Source organism: Myzus persicae, unplaced genomic scaffold, assembly GCF_001856785.1.
Source record: "Myzus persicae strain clone G006 unplaced genomic scaffold, MPER_G0061.0, whole genome shotgun sequence".
NCBI lineage: Eukaryota > Metazoa > Arthropoda > Insecta > Hemiptera > Aphididae > Myzus > Myzus persicae.
The window spans coordinates 140,112-160,277 of NW_019101025.1; the positions used below are offsets into that span (position 1 = coordinate 140,112).

At 34.3% G+C, this 20,166-nt stretch overlaps 2 protein-coding genes across 4 annotated transcripts in view; one reads left to right on the plus strand and one right to left on the minus strand.

Moving 5' to 3' along the window:
* LOC111027394 (E3 ubiquitin-protein ligase MYCBP2) overlaps positions 1–20,166 on the plus strand; it is a 273,579-nt gene that overhangs the window by 15,764 nt on the left and 237,649 nt on the right. The window contains exons 30-35 of one of the 2 annotated variants that reach the window (XM_022305767.1): positions 52–230; positions 294–543; positions 654–904; positions 996–1,213; positions 1,282–1,503; positions 1,573–1,717. In XM_022305767.1, the coding sequence (XP_022161459.1) occupies positions 52–230; positions 294–543; positions 654–904; positions 996–1,213; positions 1,282–1,503; positions 1,573–1,717 (1,265 nt within the window). The remainder of the gene's footprint in view (positions 1–51; positions 231–293; positions 544–653; positions 905–995; positions 1,214–1,281; positions 1,504–1,572; positions 1,718–20,166) is intronic. The other variant, XM_022305768.1, reaches the window with a different exon arrangement.
* LOC111027398 lies at positions 3,264–12,791 on the minus strand. Of its 2 annotated transcripts, XM_022305773.1 has the most exons (4): positions 12,506–12,791; positions 9,098–9,165; positions 6,871–7,135; positions 3,264–5,069 (listed from the first exon to the last, which is right to left on the minus strand). In XM_022305773.1, the coding sequence occupies exons 3-4, from the start codon at positions 7,030–7,032 to the stop codon at positions 3,642–3,644; spliced, it is 1,590 nt and encodes a 529-aa protein (XP_022161465.1). In that variant the 5' UTR covers positions 7,033–7,135; positions 9,098–9,165; positions 12,506–12,791; the 3' UTR covers positions 3,264–3,641. The 2 variants fall into 2 exon arrangements, with proteins under 2 accessions (XP_022161465.1, XP_022161464.1); XM_022305772.1 differs by lacking the exon at positions 9,098–9,165.

Here is a 20,166-nt window from a genome sequence, read left to right on the forward strand (position 1 = left end):
TGCAACAATGAAATGCACATATTTATGTATTGGTTTATTTACAATTATTAGGAAAGAGTTAAGTATGCAATCCGTCTAAGAAACTATGGTGGCCGAACAAATAACGGTGACATGGGGTTAAGTTGTGTAAAAGGACACGACAATACACTTTTTTCATTTAATACATGCTCATTAAGCTTAAATGGAACCACCCAATCTCGTGGTCAAATACCCTATATACTTTACTATAGGTAACGTGAATATGATGTCAATAATTTTAAATTGAATTCTAATTTTAAATTACCTTTTGCTAGTAACAGCCATGATAAGAATTGCGATTTTGAACGTAAAGTGTGTAATAAACTCAAAGCTCGGGAGAGTACATTATCATTGTTGAAAACAGTTGTGGAAAAGTCAATGGAGTTGATAAATATGAGCGTTGAAAAATTAAAAAAAGATCCACTTGTGTATAAATATTTAGGGGAATCGGCTATTGTGAATGTATTGCTTCCGTTAGTATTGGCGCATATTGGCCCGCTGACATCTTTTTCCAAAGATGCTAAGGTATAGTAATATTAATTATAATAATTTTTAATAATTATTTATGTGGTACAATATTAAAATCTGTGGAGTAATATTAAATAACGTTATTTGCACGCATTATCCATTTTCAGAGCGCTATTCATGTGTTAGAGCTCATAAACAAGTTGCTACCGGCAGTGACTTCCATTAATTTGTACTCCGCTAACAAATTAGACGTAATGCATAAAGACCTAAGTGATAAATTGGATGGGTCAAAACAGTTGGGAAAGTTCAAATCCTCCAAAACTGAAATCAGAGACTCCAAATGCACAACAACGTCCCATCATTATGCGTGGGTTGAAAGCGATCATCCATATACAGCTGCGACCGTGTCTAATTACAAGTAATTTATTTATTATCATTGTTGTCATTTAGTTATTATTTAATGTTAAATTCATCTTAATTGACTTTGGTGTGTTTTTTGTTGTTGTTAGAGTTAAATTCCCAAAAGAAGTCAAATGGTTGTGTCTTGAGTTTGACCCACGAAGTTGTACTGCACAGACTGAAGATTCATTGCAACTTTACATACCAAATTATCGAGATTATAGCGATGATGATAACAAACACGTAGTGACTACTCCCTACATACCGGTTTTGAAAAAATTTAGTAATGATCCAATGGAGTGGCCGTTTGCAGCTGTTATGTTGCCTGGTATTTATTCGATTTAGATTTAAAATTTTTGAGAAGACATTTTATTTTATCAACATTTTAATGCATAGGTAACGAAGTCATGTTTTCACTGGAAACTGCGTCAGATTATCTTAAGAACGATAGGATTTCTCGATACGGCTTTCGTTGTTTAGTAATTGGGTATGAAGTAGAAGAGTTAAGCAAATATCAAGCTCTTGGCTATGGTCTCGTTCATTTAGAAACCGAACTTTCGTTCCTCGGAGGGATGTGCGTCTCAACCCTCTTAAAATGCGATATAATTTTACCTAACGGTAATTATAATATATCCTTATCGATAAGCTTGAACTTTTTTAAAAAAATCTACCAAATTGTATTTGTAGACGATTCTACGCGCGGCTTGGAACAAGGTTCAGTATCAGCTGCTGATCAGGTGTATGCTAAGCACTCGGGGTTATTGAAAAAAGGATTTGCTTTGGCGCCATTCGTTAACATTCAGCAAGTCATGGACGGTGTTTTGCCATTGAGGTGAGTGATTAGAATATTATATTACATTAGTACTGCATGCACGTGGACTATATGCGTTATTCCATTGGCGAATGAAATTTCCGCCTAATTTATCATCATAAATACTCTTACTCGAGAATCGAATAGATAATAAGATAACGAGAATACCCGGAGACCAGTGTTTTTGTTGCAAGCTCAGTGTTTTGTTATAGCTTTAAGTTGAAATAGGAATGGAAACTAAAGTAATTTTGAAGTACTACGTACTTAAATATTCAAATAAAGTTGATTTAATACGACTTCATATAACATCTGGACATGTAATTAATTAAAACAAAATAATTTAAAGTATATCATCATTATTTTTTCTTAAGACAATTATTCGACTAGTGTTAGAAAAACTATAGTTATTGTTCTTTGCAATACTTAAAATGAGTACAGTATGCATTACTCTTCGGAAGTATTATTTTTAAAACCTGATATAGGTAGCTAAAGTAAAATATATAACAGTAATGAGTGGATGGTACAGACGGATAAGCAGTAACTAAAACGTAAATTTAAATAGTATTAAAAAAACTTATTTTATCTATAAATAATCCTATTATTTTTTTCAATACCAAATAAGTAATAACATTTATCTGCTCTGTGACTATATAGAAAATTCTTTAAAATATAATCCTACATTACTGGTATACGATCAAATTGAATTAAAAATATATATTGTAATTTTATTCACTTTTTTAATTTATTCTCTTTTCCTTTGTATTTTCATAATTTCCATAACTATTTTGATACAAATTATTTATGAATATTCATTTGTTTTCAAACAAAAAAATGTCCTGCATTTTGGTCTTGTATATTGTTTTGATATATTGAGATTTGTTTTAATATATTAGATTAACAACAATAATAACTAAGAAGTATATCATTTTAGATACATCTTGTCACTAAATTAGTAAAAGTAATGAGTAATGTTAATAATAATGTTATTAATTTTCGAATGTAGCATAGCAGTTAAATATACTAAATAAAATTGATCTATACGACTATAGGGATTTTAAATTTTGGTTAATTATTTTTTCATAACTCTTTTTGATGATAGAATTTTTAGGATTGTTATCTTTATTTCCTATTTTATTCTAAAATTATTTTTATCGTAAATTTAATAATATAATAGAGCCCATTAAACATTTTCCCTCCCCTTTACTACAAATATATGCTTTAAATTATTAACATAAAATATTCTAAATAATTTTGCCATTTATGAGTTTATTATACCGTGGAATGTCTGCAGGTTGTTCTCAGTATTAAAGACATGATATTATAGAGTAAGATAATATTACAAATTAAATGGCGATTTGTATATTATCTCCTTGATACCTCAGAATAATGTAGAATAATTTTTTTGATGGTTATCTAATGTAGACAATTACTTATTAACGAAGTACATGTGTTAACTGAAAGAACGAATTTCCGCAATTCCATGTTTCTCGGTTATTTCTTGAAGTTTTGTGATACAGTGATTATTAAAAACTTGACAAGGCACAATGGGATAAATGAACTACTAAAATAAAATCTGTATACGTATGTACGTTTAATATTATTATAAAATGAAAACATTAGATATTTATTGTTCAGAAGCAAATTTTTAACTCAATAAAACACAATCGGTTTATTTGTTTACTGGCGACTGATGGAGATAATATATTTATAGTTATAGTATAATTTTATATGTAACATTATTGCAGTCAGTCGTTTACCTACAAAACATGATCACAAATAAAATACAAAATACTGATCATATAGAAACTGATGTCTTAGGCCAAATTTGTTCATTTGTACATAATATATTATTATTATATAATACAGAAAAATCAGAATAGGTTACAAAAATCAAAAATCATAAATATAAATAAAAACCGCTTAGGAATCGGGAATAAAAACCCCGTTACAAATCACTGGTCAACGGTTGTGTTGCTCTTTGATGTTGATAATTAGTCGTAGACCTGTACTGACTGTCCGTCGAACCCGTGCGCTCCACGATCACATGCAACTCCGTTTCTCTGTAAGTCTTTCCCTCGGGCATGACCATGACATGCCTGCGCTTGTCGCTTCCACCGCCTCCACCGCCGTTCTTCAGTATCGAACGGTTCTTGAGCGGCGACGACGACGGCACGTTAGTCCACTGGCCCCGTTTGCGCTTCTTGTACCAGGCCCAACCGACAAGCGCTGCCGTTAGCGTGGACACGGCCATCACGGCCACGAAAGTCAGGTAATAACGGCTCATCAGGCCGCCGCCGCGTCCACCGCCCGCCAGGCAATGCGCCTCGTCGTACTGCTGCGCTTTGATCAGCTGACCGAAGTTGCCGACGCCGTCGTCGTCCGGTGTCGCGCACCACGCTGTCTGCTCGACCACCCAACTGGGACGGTCGGTATTCCGCGGATAGTCCGTGGAGAATGCCACCAGGTCGGTGCGCCACCGGGCCGGGCACCCGCACGCCCGTCCCACGATCAACCAGTCCATGCGTGGCCTGAATCCGTTAGTGTCGAATACCAGCGCGTCGTCCTCGAACTCGGCCACCGTATTATTCTCAAACACGAATTCCTGATAATCGGCCTCAGCCACCTTGTGCGCGTCCACCGTGACCCCGGCGAATGCGCCGCGCTCCAGTCGACCGAACGCGTTGTCTTCTACGAACGCGGGCCCGCGGCACTTGACCTCGAACGCACCGCTCCTCACGCAATCCGCCCGGCTGTTCTGCACCCGGAACACCTTGGGCCCGTGCACGCGGAACGCATAGCTCTGGACCACCGAGAACGTCACGTCGTCCAGGCGGAGCTCGTCGTGCACCGTGATCTCGGTGAGCATGCGGCTGGGTGCCGCGCCCTCGAACTGGCACCCCTTTAACACGAACTCGTTGACGGCGAACTTTTTGAACGCCTGTTGGTCGACTTGCCCGAATACTGTGTCCCTGAACTCGATCCGGCCCGTCGTCCCGGTCAGGCTGCTGAACGCGAACGGCCGGATCACGTCGATCCGGACTCGGTTGAACGTGACCGACCGTAGTCGGCCGCGGAACGCGTAGCTGGGCACCTCCGGCACTGATGTTACGTTCGTTATGGTCACCGCAAGGCCCTGGTGGTGATGGTGCTGTAGCTGTGGCGGCTGTCCCGGGCCACCGACACCGTTTTCCGACCAACCGAACGCCTCGTCAGCCATTTCGAGCCGGCGTACCGAATCGATTTCCACGGTCCACAGTGGCCTTGCCCCGTCGAACGCCATGGCCATCACTTTGACCCGATCGCATTGCGTCACGATCACATTGGCGGCCACTCGTGGCACGTGTCCCGGTCCTTGAGCTTTCAACACGAGATCCTGAAACATTAAAATTAAACAGATAGTTATTACTCATAATATACTCATTGTGGATATAGTGATAATACTGAAAAAATTCTCGTTTAAAATCTGTTTGCTTTTTATCTATGGTAAAACGCTTGTTTATAGTGAGCAGAGGTCTTGTCCGTGTGTATATTTAATAATATGTTGGTACGAGTTTGCATGGGTTGCGGAGATGTTATTTTGTTCTACACGAAAATCGGTAATAAATTATAGTTTATCCGGTGCAGTATAGTGGTGGTGCGGCTAGTACGACGACGGCGGTCAAGAAAAACAATGGTACACGCGCGACCGATAGGATTAAATGGCCGTCCCGGACCCCAACGATCCCTTTGTCGATTTCGGAGGTCTGCATTTCGCGTACAAAATGTGTGTTTGTGTGTGTACAGAGTTCTTGATGTTTCGGATTAGGTGGTGGCTTTTGCGGGGAAACGTTGCTGCAAAACTTTAGTACAACGAAAACACGTCGGCTAAGTGCCTTCTCGGTTGCTGGAGCGCTCGCCTTGACCACTACGGGGTGAAGGGTATAGCCAGAGGATAATTCCTCGAGTTTTATTTTCCAGGGGTCGGTGGGTGTATGATGCATGTAGTCGCAATACACGATCGCCTCAGTGACGGTAGAATTCCCAGTTTGCGGCTCCCTAATCGTACGTTTACATTTTTTTTCATATACTGTAAACACCGCTGTATATAGGTACAAATTAAACTGAACACGCGGTTGTTATCTCACCTCGGGAATTGTGGATTCCCCTCCCCACTTGCCATTCCACCAACGGCCTCCACCATCACTCGCACCCCACGAACCACGACTAATAATTAATGTCAGTTTATTTAACGGTGTAGGGCCCTCTCCACGCCGCCACTGTCGCCACAACGCTATTTCGCGAGCTTTGGTACATTTTTTTTTCCTCCCGGTCCGGGAAATACTTCGACAGCGTTCGCTAACGATGACATATGTGTACCCGGCTGAAAATAGATGTTGGGCTTTACATCATTGAGGATTTTAAAAGTGACCCGAATGCGCTCTTATTTTGTTCACGTCCCGGGCTTTTGTCCCAATCGATCTTCCCCTACTCCGGAACCCCGTTCCCCTCTTTGTATACTTGGTTTTTTCTTTGGGTCTTCTCATTAATTAATCGCCATCGGATAATCGTGTCTCGACTTATTTCTTTAGGAAAAAAAATTGTTGAACCAAAAACCTGTCATTAAAAGAAGCAATGAGAAGCACCGCGTGTATTTTTTCATTTTTTGTATAAATAACATTTCTCCCCCTCATTCATAATGTTATTATTAATGTAACAAAATCTAGGTAAAAGAAATCTTTTTTAAAAACAGCTGGTCGAGGGTAAAAAATTTGTGAGGTGACACTTTTTTTTTATTTATATAAAAGGTTATACCGGCTTACAAAACACGCGAAAAAGTAATTTGTGTAGCGTTACGTTGAAATTATCATCAACTATGCGTTACGATACGCCCAACTCTAAAAGAACGGTGCGACGAGGGATGGAAGGGCCTGAGTTAAATATATTTAAATGGAAATTTCTAAAATATCACGAGGAAAGGAAAAAACATATCGTATAAAAAAACCACACCTGTTCCAAGGGGGGTCTAAAAGTTTTTTTTTTGGCTAAGTTTTCCATCATATCGTTTACACCGCGCGGTCGTATACTAGTATAAAATGTATGGAAGGAACGCTAGTCAGCCATATTATACTCATATAAACCATTTCCCTTCGCATATGTGTCTGTATTTTTTTGTGGCGGAATTGACGTGGATTTACCTGCGATTCATGAGGCACTTTGCGGCACGAGCACCGAACTTGCGACTGGGAGTCATCGCATTCGCACTGCGGTATGTCGCACAGACTTTGAGCACTGGCCACCTGGCCACTGATTACCAGCACAGCCGCGACCAGTGCAGTCCACTGATGCAACTGCGTCATCGTCCGCCGTAGTCCGACCGTTCTCGCTGGTCATCGCCACTTGTCCATTTCAGGCCTGCCGCGTCGCCGCCGTAAACGCGTCCGTCGACCATTCACTGCAGTACTGAAAACAATGCACAATCGACACGTTAATATTATACACACGAATGATATTATTTGCTTTTCGCCCACTTATTCATTATATCTGTATTTCGACTTAGTGCATTGCACACAGATGAGGTGTCACGTATATAATGATAATGACTTTAGCTAGAGATAACGAAAGAAAACATTCACTCGAACCCAACCGCGCGAACACGTAATATTTTATGACTATTATTATGCGTCAGTATTGTAGCACCTAAAATGAATACCATTGAAATTAATCTTTATAACTAAGTTTTTTTCTCACATTTGTTTATGTAAGAATAAATAATATTATACTAATTGAATTCCGGTCGTAAGACTGGGGAGGAATAAATAAAAAAAAAAACTTTAAACACAGAATTCGAGTATATTTTTCCGAGAGATTTAATGGCGCAAATGGTGGGAATTCGGGTGTAATAATAAGAATTAAACATTACTAAGACAGGGAATAAATACGCCCTCAGGACTAGGGAGGTAGCCGAATTACATCTTAGCCGTAATGACAAAGTGTTTGCACGTTTGAAAAACGAGCTCCCTAGCCAGTGATGGACGTTCCCTTTTCCCCTAAAAGCGCTGTAGATGTGTCAAAATAGTCTCGTAAAATATTATACGCATATGAACTTTTAAGTACCACTTTGGTACATGGTTTTGTACTATACATAGATAGTCACTTATTTCCCACTTTGTCGCGGCGTCCACCCATGAATTAGTCACATAAGTCACTGGTCTTGTGTATATTTTACCTGTGTACAGTAAATGATCTCTTTCCCCCTCTCAGAATCGATTATTCTAAAGAAACACTTAGATATTAAACAAATAATTTATAATAACTTATTGACTCTGTTATTGAGCGTTTCAGTATGGAATAAAATAAAATAAACATTCAAGTACACGCGAAAAAATACATAATGTTCCTAATTAACAATTCTCTTTTGCACCGTTGTCATCATGTGTTCCCATGAGCATCCTTCCGGTGGAGCAAACATACTCGAATGTCCTTTGACAACGAACCCTTGACCCAAATAAATTGTATTCCTATACAATGAGGGTAACAAAAAAAAAAAATCATAATTCCGGTTTGCAACGTTTACCCAAACTCCCATAATAAACGTGCCGATTTCTAGTACAATGCGACGGTGACGAGGGTTAGGACTGATCGTTAAAACATTCTTCGACACTTTATGGGCCACAGGAGGCGCTTTACCGTGGCGATTCCTGGCCGATTAAACGTTCCTAGGGTTTAAGTCGTAAAAAAACAGAAATAAAAAAAAAATGGATTAAGTCACGTTTTCTGCCTATCCCTAATAAAAACCCCTCTGAATAATTGCGGTATTAACCGTATCAAATATAAATAAAACATTCGTACGCCGAGATTTATTTATCGAATTTGCCTGGGTCTTGTATTATTATTGTAGGTACCTATTATTATGTTTTGTGTGTGCGTGATTTTTTTTTTATCTTAAAATATCTATGGTACCATAATATTATTATGTACTTATTAAAACGTTGGCTTATACACACAGCCCGAATGTCTGTAAACAACCCGGTGTAAAGTTAACCATATATTAATAATTTCTGAGACGCCGTAGAAAGTTTCTTTCCTGGCGGAAAATATTAAGAACGAAGCACATTTATTATAACTTATAATTAGCCATTTGTCTATCCCCGGACACGCCGTAGACGGGAATACATTATTATTATCTACCTACCTACTTCTCAGATAACTTTTTAAACTTTTTTTTAGACGCACGTCCGTATAACCAACCGCTCTGTCCAACCACAACTTGACAAAGCGTTGTACAGCGAATAATTTTTAATGCTTTCAAACACGTGTTGGGAGGTGTAATATTGTAAATAAGCACGTTTTTAATTTTTGATTATTATAATGCTATTATTTACAGTACACGCCTACTGCGTATAATAGTTTTGTCGAGCGTACCTCTAGCTGTGGCTATGTCTAAACCGATGCCGTTGGTATGTACTGCGAAAATGACGATGGTAAAAAATCTGAAAGAGATGATAGATGCGTATCAATTTTTTTTTGTAAATATAAACATTCACGACATAAGTCAAGAATTCAGCCATGGCCGCTGTTCTGAAAAAATATTCGTTTATATAATGCGATAATATTGTATGTATATTGTATATTATTATTATGCAAATAACAGATATTTGTTAAGGTCTAGGGGCCATGAAATTCGCGCCTGTAAATGTGTTTTCTGTTTATTGCTTATACAGTTTAGTTACAACTCAACGACGCCAGAAGCGTAATGCGTATATTGTTGAAGCACTCGACGTGATTATCAAGGAATCGTGGGAGGAGTATATAGGAGCTGCAGGTGTAGTGGGGTGTTTGCTTAGAATATGGAAAAACAATAATTTTCTATTTGCTTAAAAATCACGCAATGTTTACCGCTGTTTGGTGTAGAAAGGGAGGGAGAGACATAGCTAGTTGATCTTCTCTTCTTCTTCGTTAAGAATTTTTTTATTTAACCCATTTGACATTTTTTCTTATTTTCGTTTTTCATTTTACAACTCCCGTACATTTTGTATTATCATAGAATAGTAATATTTTCGGGCTGACTATCAAATCGATAAATATACATGCCGCGTTGATACGAGGACAGTACAAAACCAACGGGTTTGGTTGTTGCAATAATTAATAAATCACCATTTTAGATGTTCGATAATCGTGTTGACAGATCACGCACAATCGAATGTGTGACGTGTAATCGCATGCGTGTTTAGACCGCTGGAATAAAGTATTGTTCAAACTTTTGACGAAAATAACTCGTATATTCTGTAGAATTATACTATAGAAACAAATCCAAACCACAATCATAATATGTGCATAATATACACCTTTATTTAAACTGTTAATTTTGGTTCAACTCTGTTTAGTTATTACCTATTGTTAATACTTCCATCAGATATTGGGCTGAATTATTAATTTTTATGTAGCAATGGATGATTATTCTACACTACTCAATTATTGGGTTATGAATTTATGATAAATTTTATCGAAAAACAAACATCACTATACGCATAGAACGTATCCATTGACCTACATTTAGGGTACTTTTGTTTTCGCAAACACGTGTTCATCCGTCCGTATTTTGATGTTTGTTTAAAAATATTATAATTGCAAGGCGCAAGTAAGTGGAAAATCTCTCAAAAAGCCGCCGCGCGTACGCTGTTATAATTTTTCAACCGATTATTTCTTTAAAATGTGTTTTTATTTTTTGCAACCAGGAGGTAAAAGAAAATCGTAAATGCGCATTAATTCAAACTAAGTGTGGGAAACTGAAAACACCGTCATCGTAGCTTTTCAAATAACTTCCGACTAGGCAAATCTCATTTAAACACAAACTCCTCTACAAAAGACAAAATTTTGCGATGTTTTTTCTCGTTCTATATATTATAATACATACTATTATTCATAGTAGACGCGGTTGCTTGGATATGTATAGTGTAACTTTCTTAGAACCCCGAGCTTAAACCAAAATTATTAACTTATTACTGCCACCCCTTTGTCGGGTTAATGTCTTACGTATATATCCGCCCCAAAGGATAATTAATCACCTTGTCGCCTGCATCTTTCCAAGTTCGCAAAACCACCACGTCTATAATAATGGGTATGCAATTAAGACGAGTTTTTTTACTGCCCACCATAAAATACATAGGTCCATCGAAGTAAATAATATTTTATTTTTTTATGCAAATTTGATTGCTAAACGCAATTTATTTTTACAAAACTAGGATATTTTTCGCTGTAGATACGAAGTGTCTAGATACATTATTAAACATTTAAAATTATTTATACGATTTTCAGTGGAATTAAACCTTATCCGATAAAATATGAATGATTCAACAGCCTTTAAATATTATAATGTTTATACCGAACAAGTCCGTACCTCCTATTACTTTAATACTTTTGTCAGCTTTAACTTAAGCGTGTCGGAAACTTTTCAGGAGTTTATCATATTTTAACTCGGTGAATTATTGGGAAAAATCACTGTTTTGAATCGGAGTTTTGTGCGTTATTATCATCTTTGATTGGACTGTCTGTCTTAATTACTTTTTTTTATTACTCGTTTAATTTCGTTTGTAAAAGAGAGTAAAAAAAAATATTAAATTAATTCAGAGAAATTTGTATGAAATAAGCGACGACTTTGTCGGTAAAAGTTTTGTTTTTTATTTTTGATTTATCACTTTTAACTTACATACCATGTTCCGTTCCCCTTCTCAAATATAACAATAACGACAACAACAATAATAATGATACTATATAATCTGCGAGTGTGATGTATTTGGTGAACTGTTTGACTGTTATAATTAGCGGTGAGCAATGAATGGAAATATTATTACAAGAAGAGCAAAACTTCTATAATATGTACACCGAAAGTTTTTCGATTTTGCCCTGTCGGCGGCGATGGTAAGGGCGGCTGCCTTTTCACTGAACGAAATTGATTTCTATAAAATTCAATATAATATATATATATTTGTCCCAACACCGCGGAGATGTCGGTGAAGCTCCATTAATTTTTACCCCACACAATGCGCCCGCACGAATGATTAATGAAAAAACGTCGCGTTGTACTTAAATATGATATCGTATCGTTTAAACAAGTATGCGTGTGCGTGTGTGTATTTAGTGTATATAAACGTTAACATTTATACTCCATTGTATTTTCTCGAGGAAAAAGCGTATACACGTGAGAGGATGAGGGTAAAAATGTATTTCTCTAAGTGCAGTGCGAATATATTATGTTTTACCCGCTACTCGGTTTTGTTTTTACTCGCTTCTCGCGAATTTGTTAAAATCTTTGTACATCGTGTAACTACGGTACTTAATCGATTTTTTTAATTGCCGTGTATTGTTAAGCTATAGATCGTGTAATATTGTAATACGTATAAGTACGGGTTATTGTGGGTTATCGATGAAAACGACTAAATATCTAAATAATACACTGAAGAGGTCGGTATTTCAATAATAATTGATGAATTAATTATCATTATTTGTATTTAATTCCACGAACGAGACACGCGCATTTTTTTCCTAGACAGGTCTCAAAAGTTCACACGGTAATAAAATCGTATTTTTATTTTTAATCGTCCCCTCAGGTTGAAGTTTGCAACTAGCCTTCTGCATTACACTGTACCTACATATTTTCACTACCTGCACCTATACTTATATAATATGCGTGTTATTGTTTTATCATCAAGATATTACAATAATTACAACATATTATACATACTATTATAATATCAATCTAAAATATCGACCACATTTGTATAATACGTATATACTTATAAACGGATGGTTTAAAATATAAGTGTGAAATACCTATGTCAATAAGATTTATTGTACTCTAAAGTATTTCGATTGTGCGAAATATCCTCGGAAAAAACGTTAAGACGATGAATTATGTACACATATTATTTTTGTAACAGTCTAAATTATTTTACAAAGAAAGAAACACGTAGATAAAGAAAATACGGAAAAAAAATTACGATCGCTCCGAACTTAAACTCGCGTGCACTGTGTTTATTATACTGTTTTTTGCGCACTGTTAGCAATGGACGACCGTACCGTCGGAACACCGTCGTGGACACTGATACCGTCGAACGAAACAGCGGCGGTCGCGGCGGCGGCGACTGGCGGACCGAGAGCGCTTCGGCCGCCGCACTTTGCGCGGTGGGTTTCTCTGTACTCCGACTCATAAGCAGTCGAATTTTTTTCGAGCGCCGCTGCTTTTTCCTCTTTCAGTTTTTCTAGTCTTCATCGCACGAAAACAACAATAACAGTTATTATTCATTTTGTAACGCCCCAATGTTAATTTTTAATCATGTTTTCCACTATATTTTTCGACGGTATAATATTTTAGTATATAAACATTATACGCATATTATTTAGTTACCTTTATAAGATTTACTTGTCTGTCGACATTTCTATTATATTTTTCTTAGTCTATTTTTTATTCTCATAATTTTTGTCTGAATTGGATTATGGTATAATGCCTGGTACATTATAATACTTACAGACGGGTATTATGCGATAGACGCGTCGTACTTTATCATCGATATTGCAAATTATATATTATATCCAGAAAGAATGATACTATGAGAGGACGATACATAATAAACTGCTGTACAATAATAATATACACTTTTATGTATAATGTATATCATGTATTATATTATATGTATACGAACTAATATAGTACCAGTATAGTCTTTGGTCTCGTAAACATTTGTGTTTACTGCTTTCCCCTTCCGGCTACGAATGATTTTTTTTTTCGTATTACTTTTTTTTGTTTGACTGTGTATATAATGAAGTCGTGCGAGCTGGACGATTCGGAAATCCGATATAAAATACGGAATTGTTATTATGTTATCCAATACAAATATAAATCTGCATATTATGCAGTGTCGTTTTGGAGCTTTGTTGTTATACAATATTTATTTATATAATAAATGCTATATTATTTCTTCACAATATCTTTCCGATTTGTCATATAATATTTTAACTTATAACATAATATGTATATTATTTTTCGTTTTGTTTATTTAATATGATCATGTACACTCGTATAGTCGTATGATATAATAAAATAATATGTATTATATATATCTTAAATGTAGGTATATAGTATAAAAGTATATACTATACCGGCAGTCGTATATTATATGTGCGTTTGTAAACTGTAGTATAATATAAATTATAATATATTGTGATGTCGCGCAACAATCGCAGTGCGAACAGAGCAGATGACTGTGCGCGGTGGATTTGGTTTTCGGAGAGCAATGCAGTTTAGTCGTGTATTTATTTTACGGTTCGGCAGTCAATTCGGATTCTGCCAAATTCGCGAACGTTGTTGTGGTACAGGGGGAATGGGGAACGTGGGGAATTTATACGGTTCCCTCGTAAAATCTGTCGTTTTATCGTGTCGCGCGAATAGAACCGAAACGTGATAAATATAAATTGTTATCACGCGACTGGTGCTGCAGAGAAATAAACACGCGCGCGTGCTATATAATAATAGTTTAATATAAGCCGACGGACAGACAGACGGACGGTGACCGACCAGGGTGAGGGTGAAAGATGGGACTTTATACAAGGCACTGCCGACACACGCCACTGGCATACAGTGGCGTACACGGGGTGTATCCTAAGGGGGAAACACACGCTAGGGGATGTATAATGGGACATAGCCTATATATATTATTATTTGATATAATGACGGGGAAATGGCTGGCTCTGGGCCGTAACTGATTACGACGACAATGGCTAAACATAATATATATATTATATATGTTTATTGTTTATTGTTTACGGACACAGTACTGAAAACACCGTGCCATCAGCGTGTTGTCCAGCCGCTTCGATTTTTCGGGTGGAACTATTTTTTTGATATTTTTTCTTTGGTAGAAATTGATAAAGAGTGCTCTTCATTGGTTTTGGGAAAATATACAATCACAATATATATAAACATAATATGTACTCGTTGATCGATTCTATACTTGATGCCATATTTTAGAAACCAATTGCTCTCAACAATATGTTTGTAAAGGTCGTGTCATAGTCGTTGCGGTCATTCAATTTATAATTTATGAATTTACGATATATCAGGTATTATTAAGTTTATTGTTCATATACACGGTACAGACGAATACAATTTACATACAAGTATGTTGACATAAAAATAAAATATTCATTTAAGGCTCAAAAATTATAATTAAAGTTAATTGAACGGATATTATATATGTATAACTATAAATATTGACTGACGAGTGATTGTCGATAATCAATGAAGCGACAGTTGTATATTTTGATTTTTTTTTAACAATCATTTTAGTTATATTGTTATTGTTGTATCACCAGTGCGGCATTTAAACATTTTGTGCCCTGGTGTATAAAAAAATTGGCACACCTAACGGGGTCCTACCCAAGGGGAATATGGGAGATAGATCAGCTTGAACTTTTTAGATTTTGAGCAACGAAAAGAATTGGTTTTAAAATAATGAGTGATTATTTTTTAATATTGTTTAATAATTCCATGAATACCTCCCCCTTCACTAAGATAAAATTGAGTGTATGCTACTTGAGCCCTGCTTATAGTTCATGATGATAGAAGCTGTTTTTTTTACATATTTAGGTACCTATGTATTTCATGGATCATTTTATTGTATTATAATGAGCAAAGTAAAAATAAATGTAAGAAAATTATATTATAAATTATGCAAATTCATATTATATTTTTTCAATAAATATAACTGTTTATAAATAATTTTAATAAAAACAATTACTGTTTAAAACTTTAATATTTAATTAAATGTTCGATAAAATTAGGAATTTTTTTAATTTAATAAATCATCAAAAATGTTAGCCTATGTATTAATTTATTAAGTTGTAATAGGTACATGGTTTTGCATATTTTAGAATATTTAGTGCATATTTTGACCTTTATAGTGCAGAGTTAAGAGCATTTTTTAAATAATTTATGTCTATTGAATCACAACAAATTTAGGAAAAGGAACTATGAATAGTTAGGCGTACATTAATAATTATCGATCGTTGATACCTATAAATACATTAGTTGCTTCAATTTCAAACAGCCACAGCATATTACAATAATAATATTAAAATATTGAATTAATTAAAATTTTAAAAGTCTTAATAATTCACAAGTCATCAAATTGTCGAGCTCATAATATTAGTGGCCCCCCAAATATTGATGCCCTGGGCAGTTGTTGTAACAGCCCCCCTAAATTCCACCCCGTTTATTTATGGTGGTGTATATATATGTATGTGCATAACTTATTTATAATATATTGTGTTGTGATTATTTTAATATCCTCGCTATATTAAAATGCTAGGAATTTATAATGCTGAATAATGCATGTACTATACAAGATATATTATCTTTCACATCCCGGAAAAAAAATCATTTTCTTTGATCTTTTCTCTTATACTATATAGTTCGTTTTGTCTTATTCGAGTTAGTATGCGCTTGTTGAATATACATATATGTATAAGATATAATCGGTATTTGGTAGAGTTGGATGCATGCAAAAATGTATCCATTTTTTAAAATCAATTTTATTTTTAGTTTCGTTTATTACAGTTACGTTATATATTGCTGTATTATATATTAATGTCAAAATCATTATATTATATACTCTATACATAATAATATATGCATACCTAATTATTTTTGATCGTTGATGTCTAAATACTTACATCATAGTAACGTTTAAACTATACAAAAACAAAATGATGATGATAAAATTGAATGATATAATGATACAGACATATTATTAGCTATTTTATTGCATATTTCATAAATTATTAGTGTATATTGTATGTCTATATTTTATTTTATTTTCATATTAAATTTAATAAAAAAAAACATATAACTCAAAACCATTAAATAGTTATTATGTTTACCATAGTAATAATAGCGTTGTTATTTAATATCACGACTGAAACGAAACACACACAGATAATAATATATGGATTATATTATGTATGGATTATTATAATAAAACGATAACAACTAACGAAAAAAATAGAATATCATATGAATTATCAAACAAGAGGTTAATTTAATTTAATTTTTATTATGAATAGGTATAATGGTATATCATTAATGTCTGTAGTCTATACACATCTCAAATAATATTAAGAATTTCGTTTTACGATAAATTAATAGTACCTATAGTCGTAAATTATATATATTTTTTAAATATAAGTTAATTTGGTCGATATTAATCTTAATATTGTATGTAGGATTAAAAATATTTGATTAAATCATAAAATAACAAATACATCTGTATGTACTTATATTTGTTTAATGTATTTGATTTTATAGTTTTAATTTACAACTTAATTTATTATATTATTCCTCGTTAAGTATAAATAAATAAGGTTTTCATTATTATAGGAATTAAATACATGGTTGATATCTTAATATCATTAATGCTCATTAATTTGTTAATGAATAATTTTAATAAAATATATTTTGGGTCGTTACTTTATTAAATCTTTGCTGCTCAAATTATGAATGTTATACTACACAGGCGCATATTATACTTTAGTTAGCTAGCTGTTAACAAATTTATTTTTTAATGAAATTATTATACATAGTGGATGAGTACTGAAGGTGAAATTAGGTCTTTAGAACTGCCGAGTAATGCGTGCGCAATTCCTATACCAACGCTTATTATTACGTTAAAAAAATGTTTGACAATATGATATTAATATGATATCGTAATTGTTAAGGTAACGCGTTATTTATTAATTTTAAACTATATGAAATAAACAATGTTTACCAAAACCGTTGGTGAAATTAGTACCATGCTATAATATATTATATTATCGTGACAATGAATTTTATTTGTTTTCTGACGAAACATCGTCACGCCGTCACGGTGGAAGAATGCGAGTTTGAAGAGTGCACATATATTGTAATATAAGTGTGCGTTAAGGAAGTGTATGTGTATTATTGATTTACTATTTTTGTATATTATATATATGTGTGTGTTGGCTATCAGTAGTCATATTACCAAAAAATAATCGACGGTTTGATTTCAAACACGTGTTTCATATTGTGAAATCCGAACGGTTGATGATGTATTTATTATTAAAAAATAATGAAACAGTAATATCTAATAAATGTAAACCATATAAACTACTTAATAAACTTATATAATGTGTAATATTATAATATTACGATTTGCCGTAGAACTCGCACTTGTTGATTTGACGGTAAATAAGAATAATGCATAGGTAAGCATTATGTGTATACCTAATCGGTGACGTTACTATAAATCCATTACGTGTGCCGTTCATAATACATATTTTAATGCGATGTCGTAATATTTAAACGATCTCAACCGGAAAACCTACAGATATCGCCGCTGTTTATCGATATTACAACCTTTGTTGTGTGTGTATATATGGGAGGGAGGGGAAGGAGAATCAAGATGTAAATCCAAGAGGGGCGTGTGACTGCTGATAGACAGCAGATGCCACTGCAGGTGGTCGCGGCGGGGTAATTGTGGATAACTACAGCCTCCCGGTAGATATAATATAATATATATATATTAAAAGTACCTATATATTAATGTTGATGTATTTGCAATAAACATTTTGGTTTTAGACGCAAAATAAAGCCTTTTACAGTTTCATCAAATCTATAGATAGAGAATATCAATATGCTTGTATAGGTGCTTCATAACCATAGAGTTTTCATTGTCTATTTAAAATAGAAGTTTGAAAAGTTAAACTTTTAGATCCATTTAAATTTAAATTTGTTACTCGAAGGTCCTATGGATTTGGTTCATAATAGCGTCCTCTGAATAATTATTAATAACTAACTCTATACGGCCAAGTAAATTGCACTATGCAGTTTGAGGTGCGTCGAAGGGTATGGTAATATATATAGAATATACAGACAATTTTATTAGATGTGAAAACCACTAGCGTTATTGAAAGAAAAACGATATTTTTTTAATACTATTTTCCGATTAAGTAATAGTTTCTAACCAAAAATAATTATAATTAAAATGAAAAATACCTATTGTGCTCCGCGTTACAGGTCTATTGTTTATTTGATTGATTTTGTACATTGTATTTATTCGAGGAAAAGTTTATTCATATATATTTATATACACATATTATTTGTTGCATATTTCAATGGATAATCGATAAGCCGATCAGTTTTTATAAAATTTGTTCCGAATAATACCATTAATTACTTTTTATAGTTGAATACTTTCTATTAGAAATTGGTAATTGTTTTCATCATTAGAATTTCCCAAAATTATTTTACTAGGTGAAAAAATAACTGAAGAACTGGATGAAAAAGTGAATCAGGTTTTCTCTTTTTTATCACACGATATTATTTTTGTTTAATATTTCATTGCAATGTATTGTGGAATAAAGTACATTCCTAAGTCTTCAATAAATATTGTTGAAAAATATGAACAAGTTATTGGACACCCGTCAATATTGCAGCTCGTACTCAGAATTTTGTTTTCATGTGTGTGGTGGTGTGTATTTTGTATATTATAATGTACTGAAAGATGACCAACAATCATTTTGAAAAACGGCATCCGTTATCCATTCTGCTACCGGAAACGATGTTACCGGCCCATAGCTCCAATATGTACACTAAAAAGTTCAGTCTTTTTTAGTTCAAAAAAAAAAAATTATAAGAAGAAAAGCTAACCCATGCTTTTGTCGATGTTTTCAAAGAATCGGAAACGAAAATTTTCACATAAGATTGAGACATTTTTTTTTCACAATCTTTAGAACGAATTAGTATAACTGTATAAGTATACAGTCATATTTTATATAAAAATAGAGGGAAAAAGTACAGTTGAGAGTTTTTTTCAGAGTGTACCTACGATGATAATGTCTTTGTAACTTACGATGTATAGATTTTGTGCGTGATCATTGCTATATCAATAGTTTTATCGATTATTGACTGAACGTGTTTGATAATAATCATAGATTGCAGTATTTTTCATTTCTAAGAGAGAGGAGATAAAGTTATAGAATATCGAAAAAAGGTAAATATCAAAAGAAGCGTTATTAAGTATTAACGCGTACAATCCACATTTAGACAATTCTCCCCTATGGCCCTATAACGCCATCGCCTGAATTCACTCCTTTAGATACCCTTCTGTGTGTGTATCTACAATCTTATTATTATATAATTACCTATTGTTATTTTTATTGTTATCATTTATTTCATAAACGCATCATTGTTTACGTCATCATAGTATGCACATTTTTATCGCGTACACATTTATCGAATATGCCTCGTATAGTCGTATGAGACTTGTACGATTGTGTGTGTACACTGTACATGGCACACTGCGGAAAGTGAGTCACGTATAATACACTGCACGATTATATTAAATGTTCTGCAAGGTTCATTGACAAAAAAACGTAATATTGTAAATCTGTAACACTCGTAATTTGATTGACGAAGAATC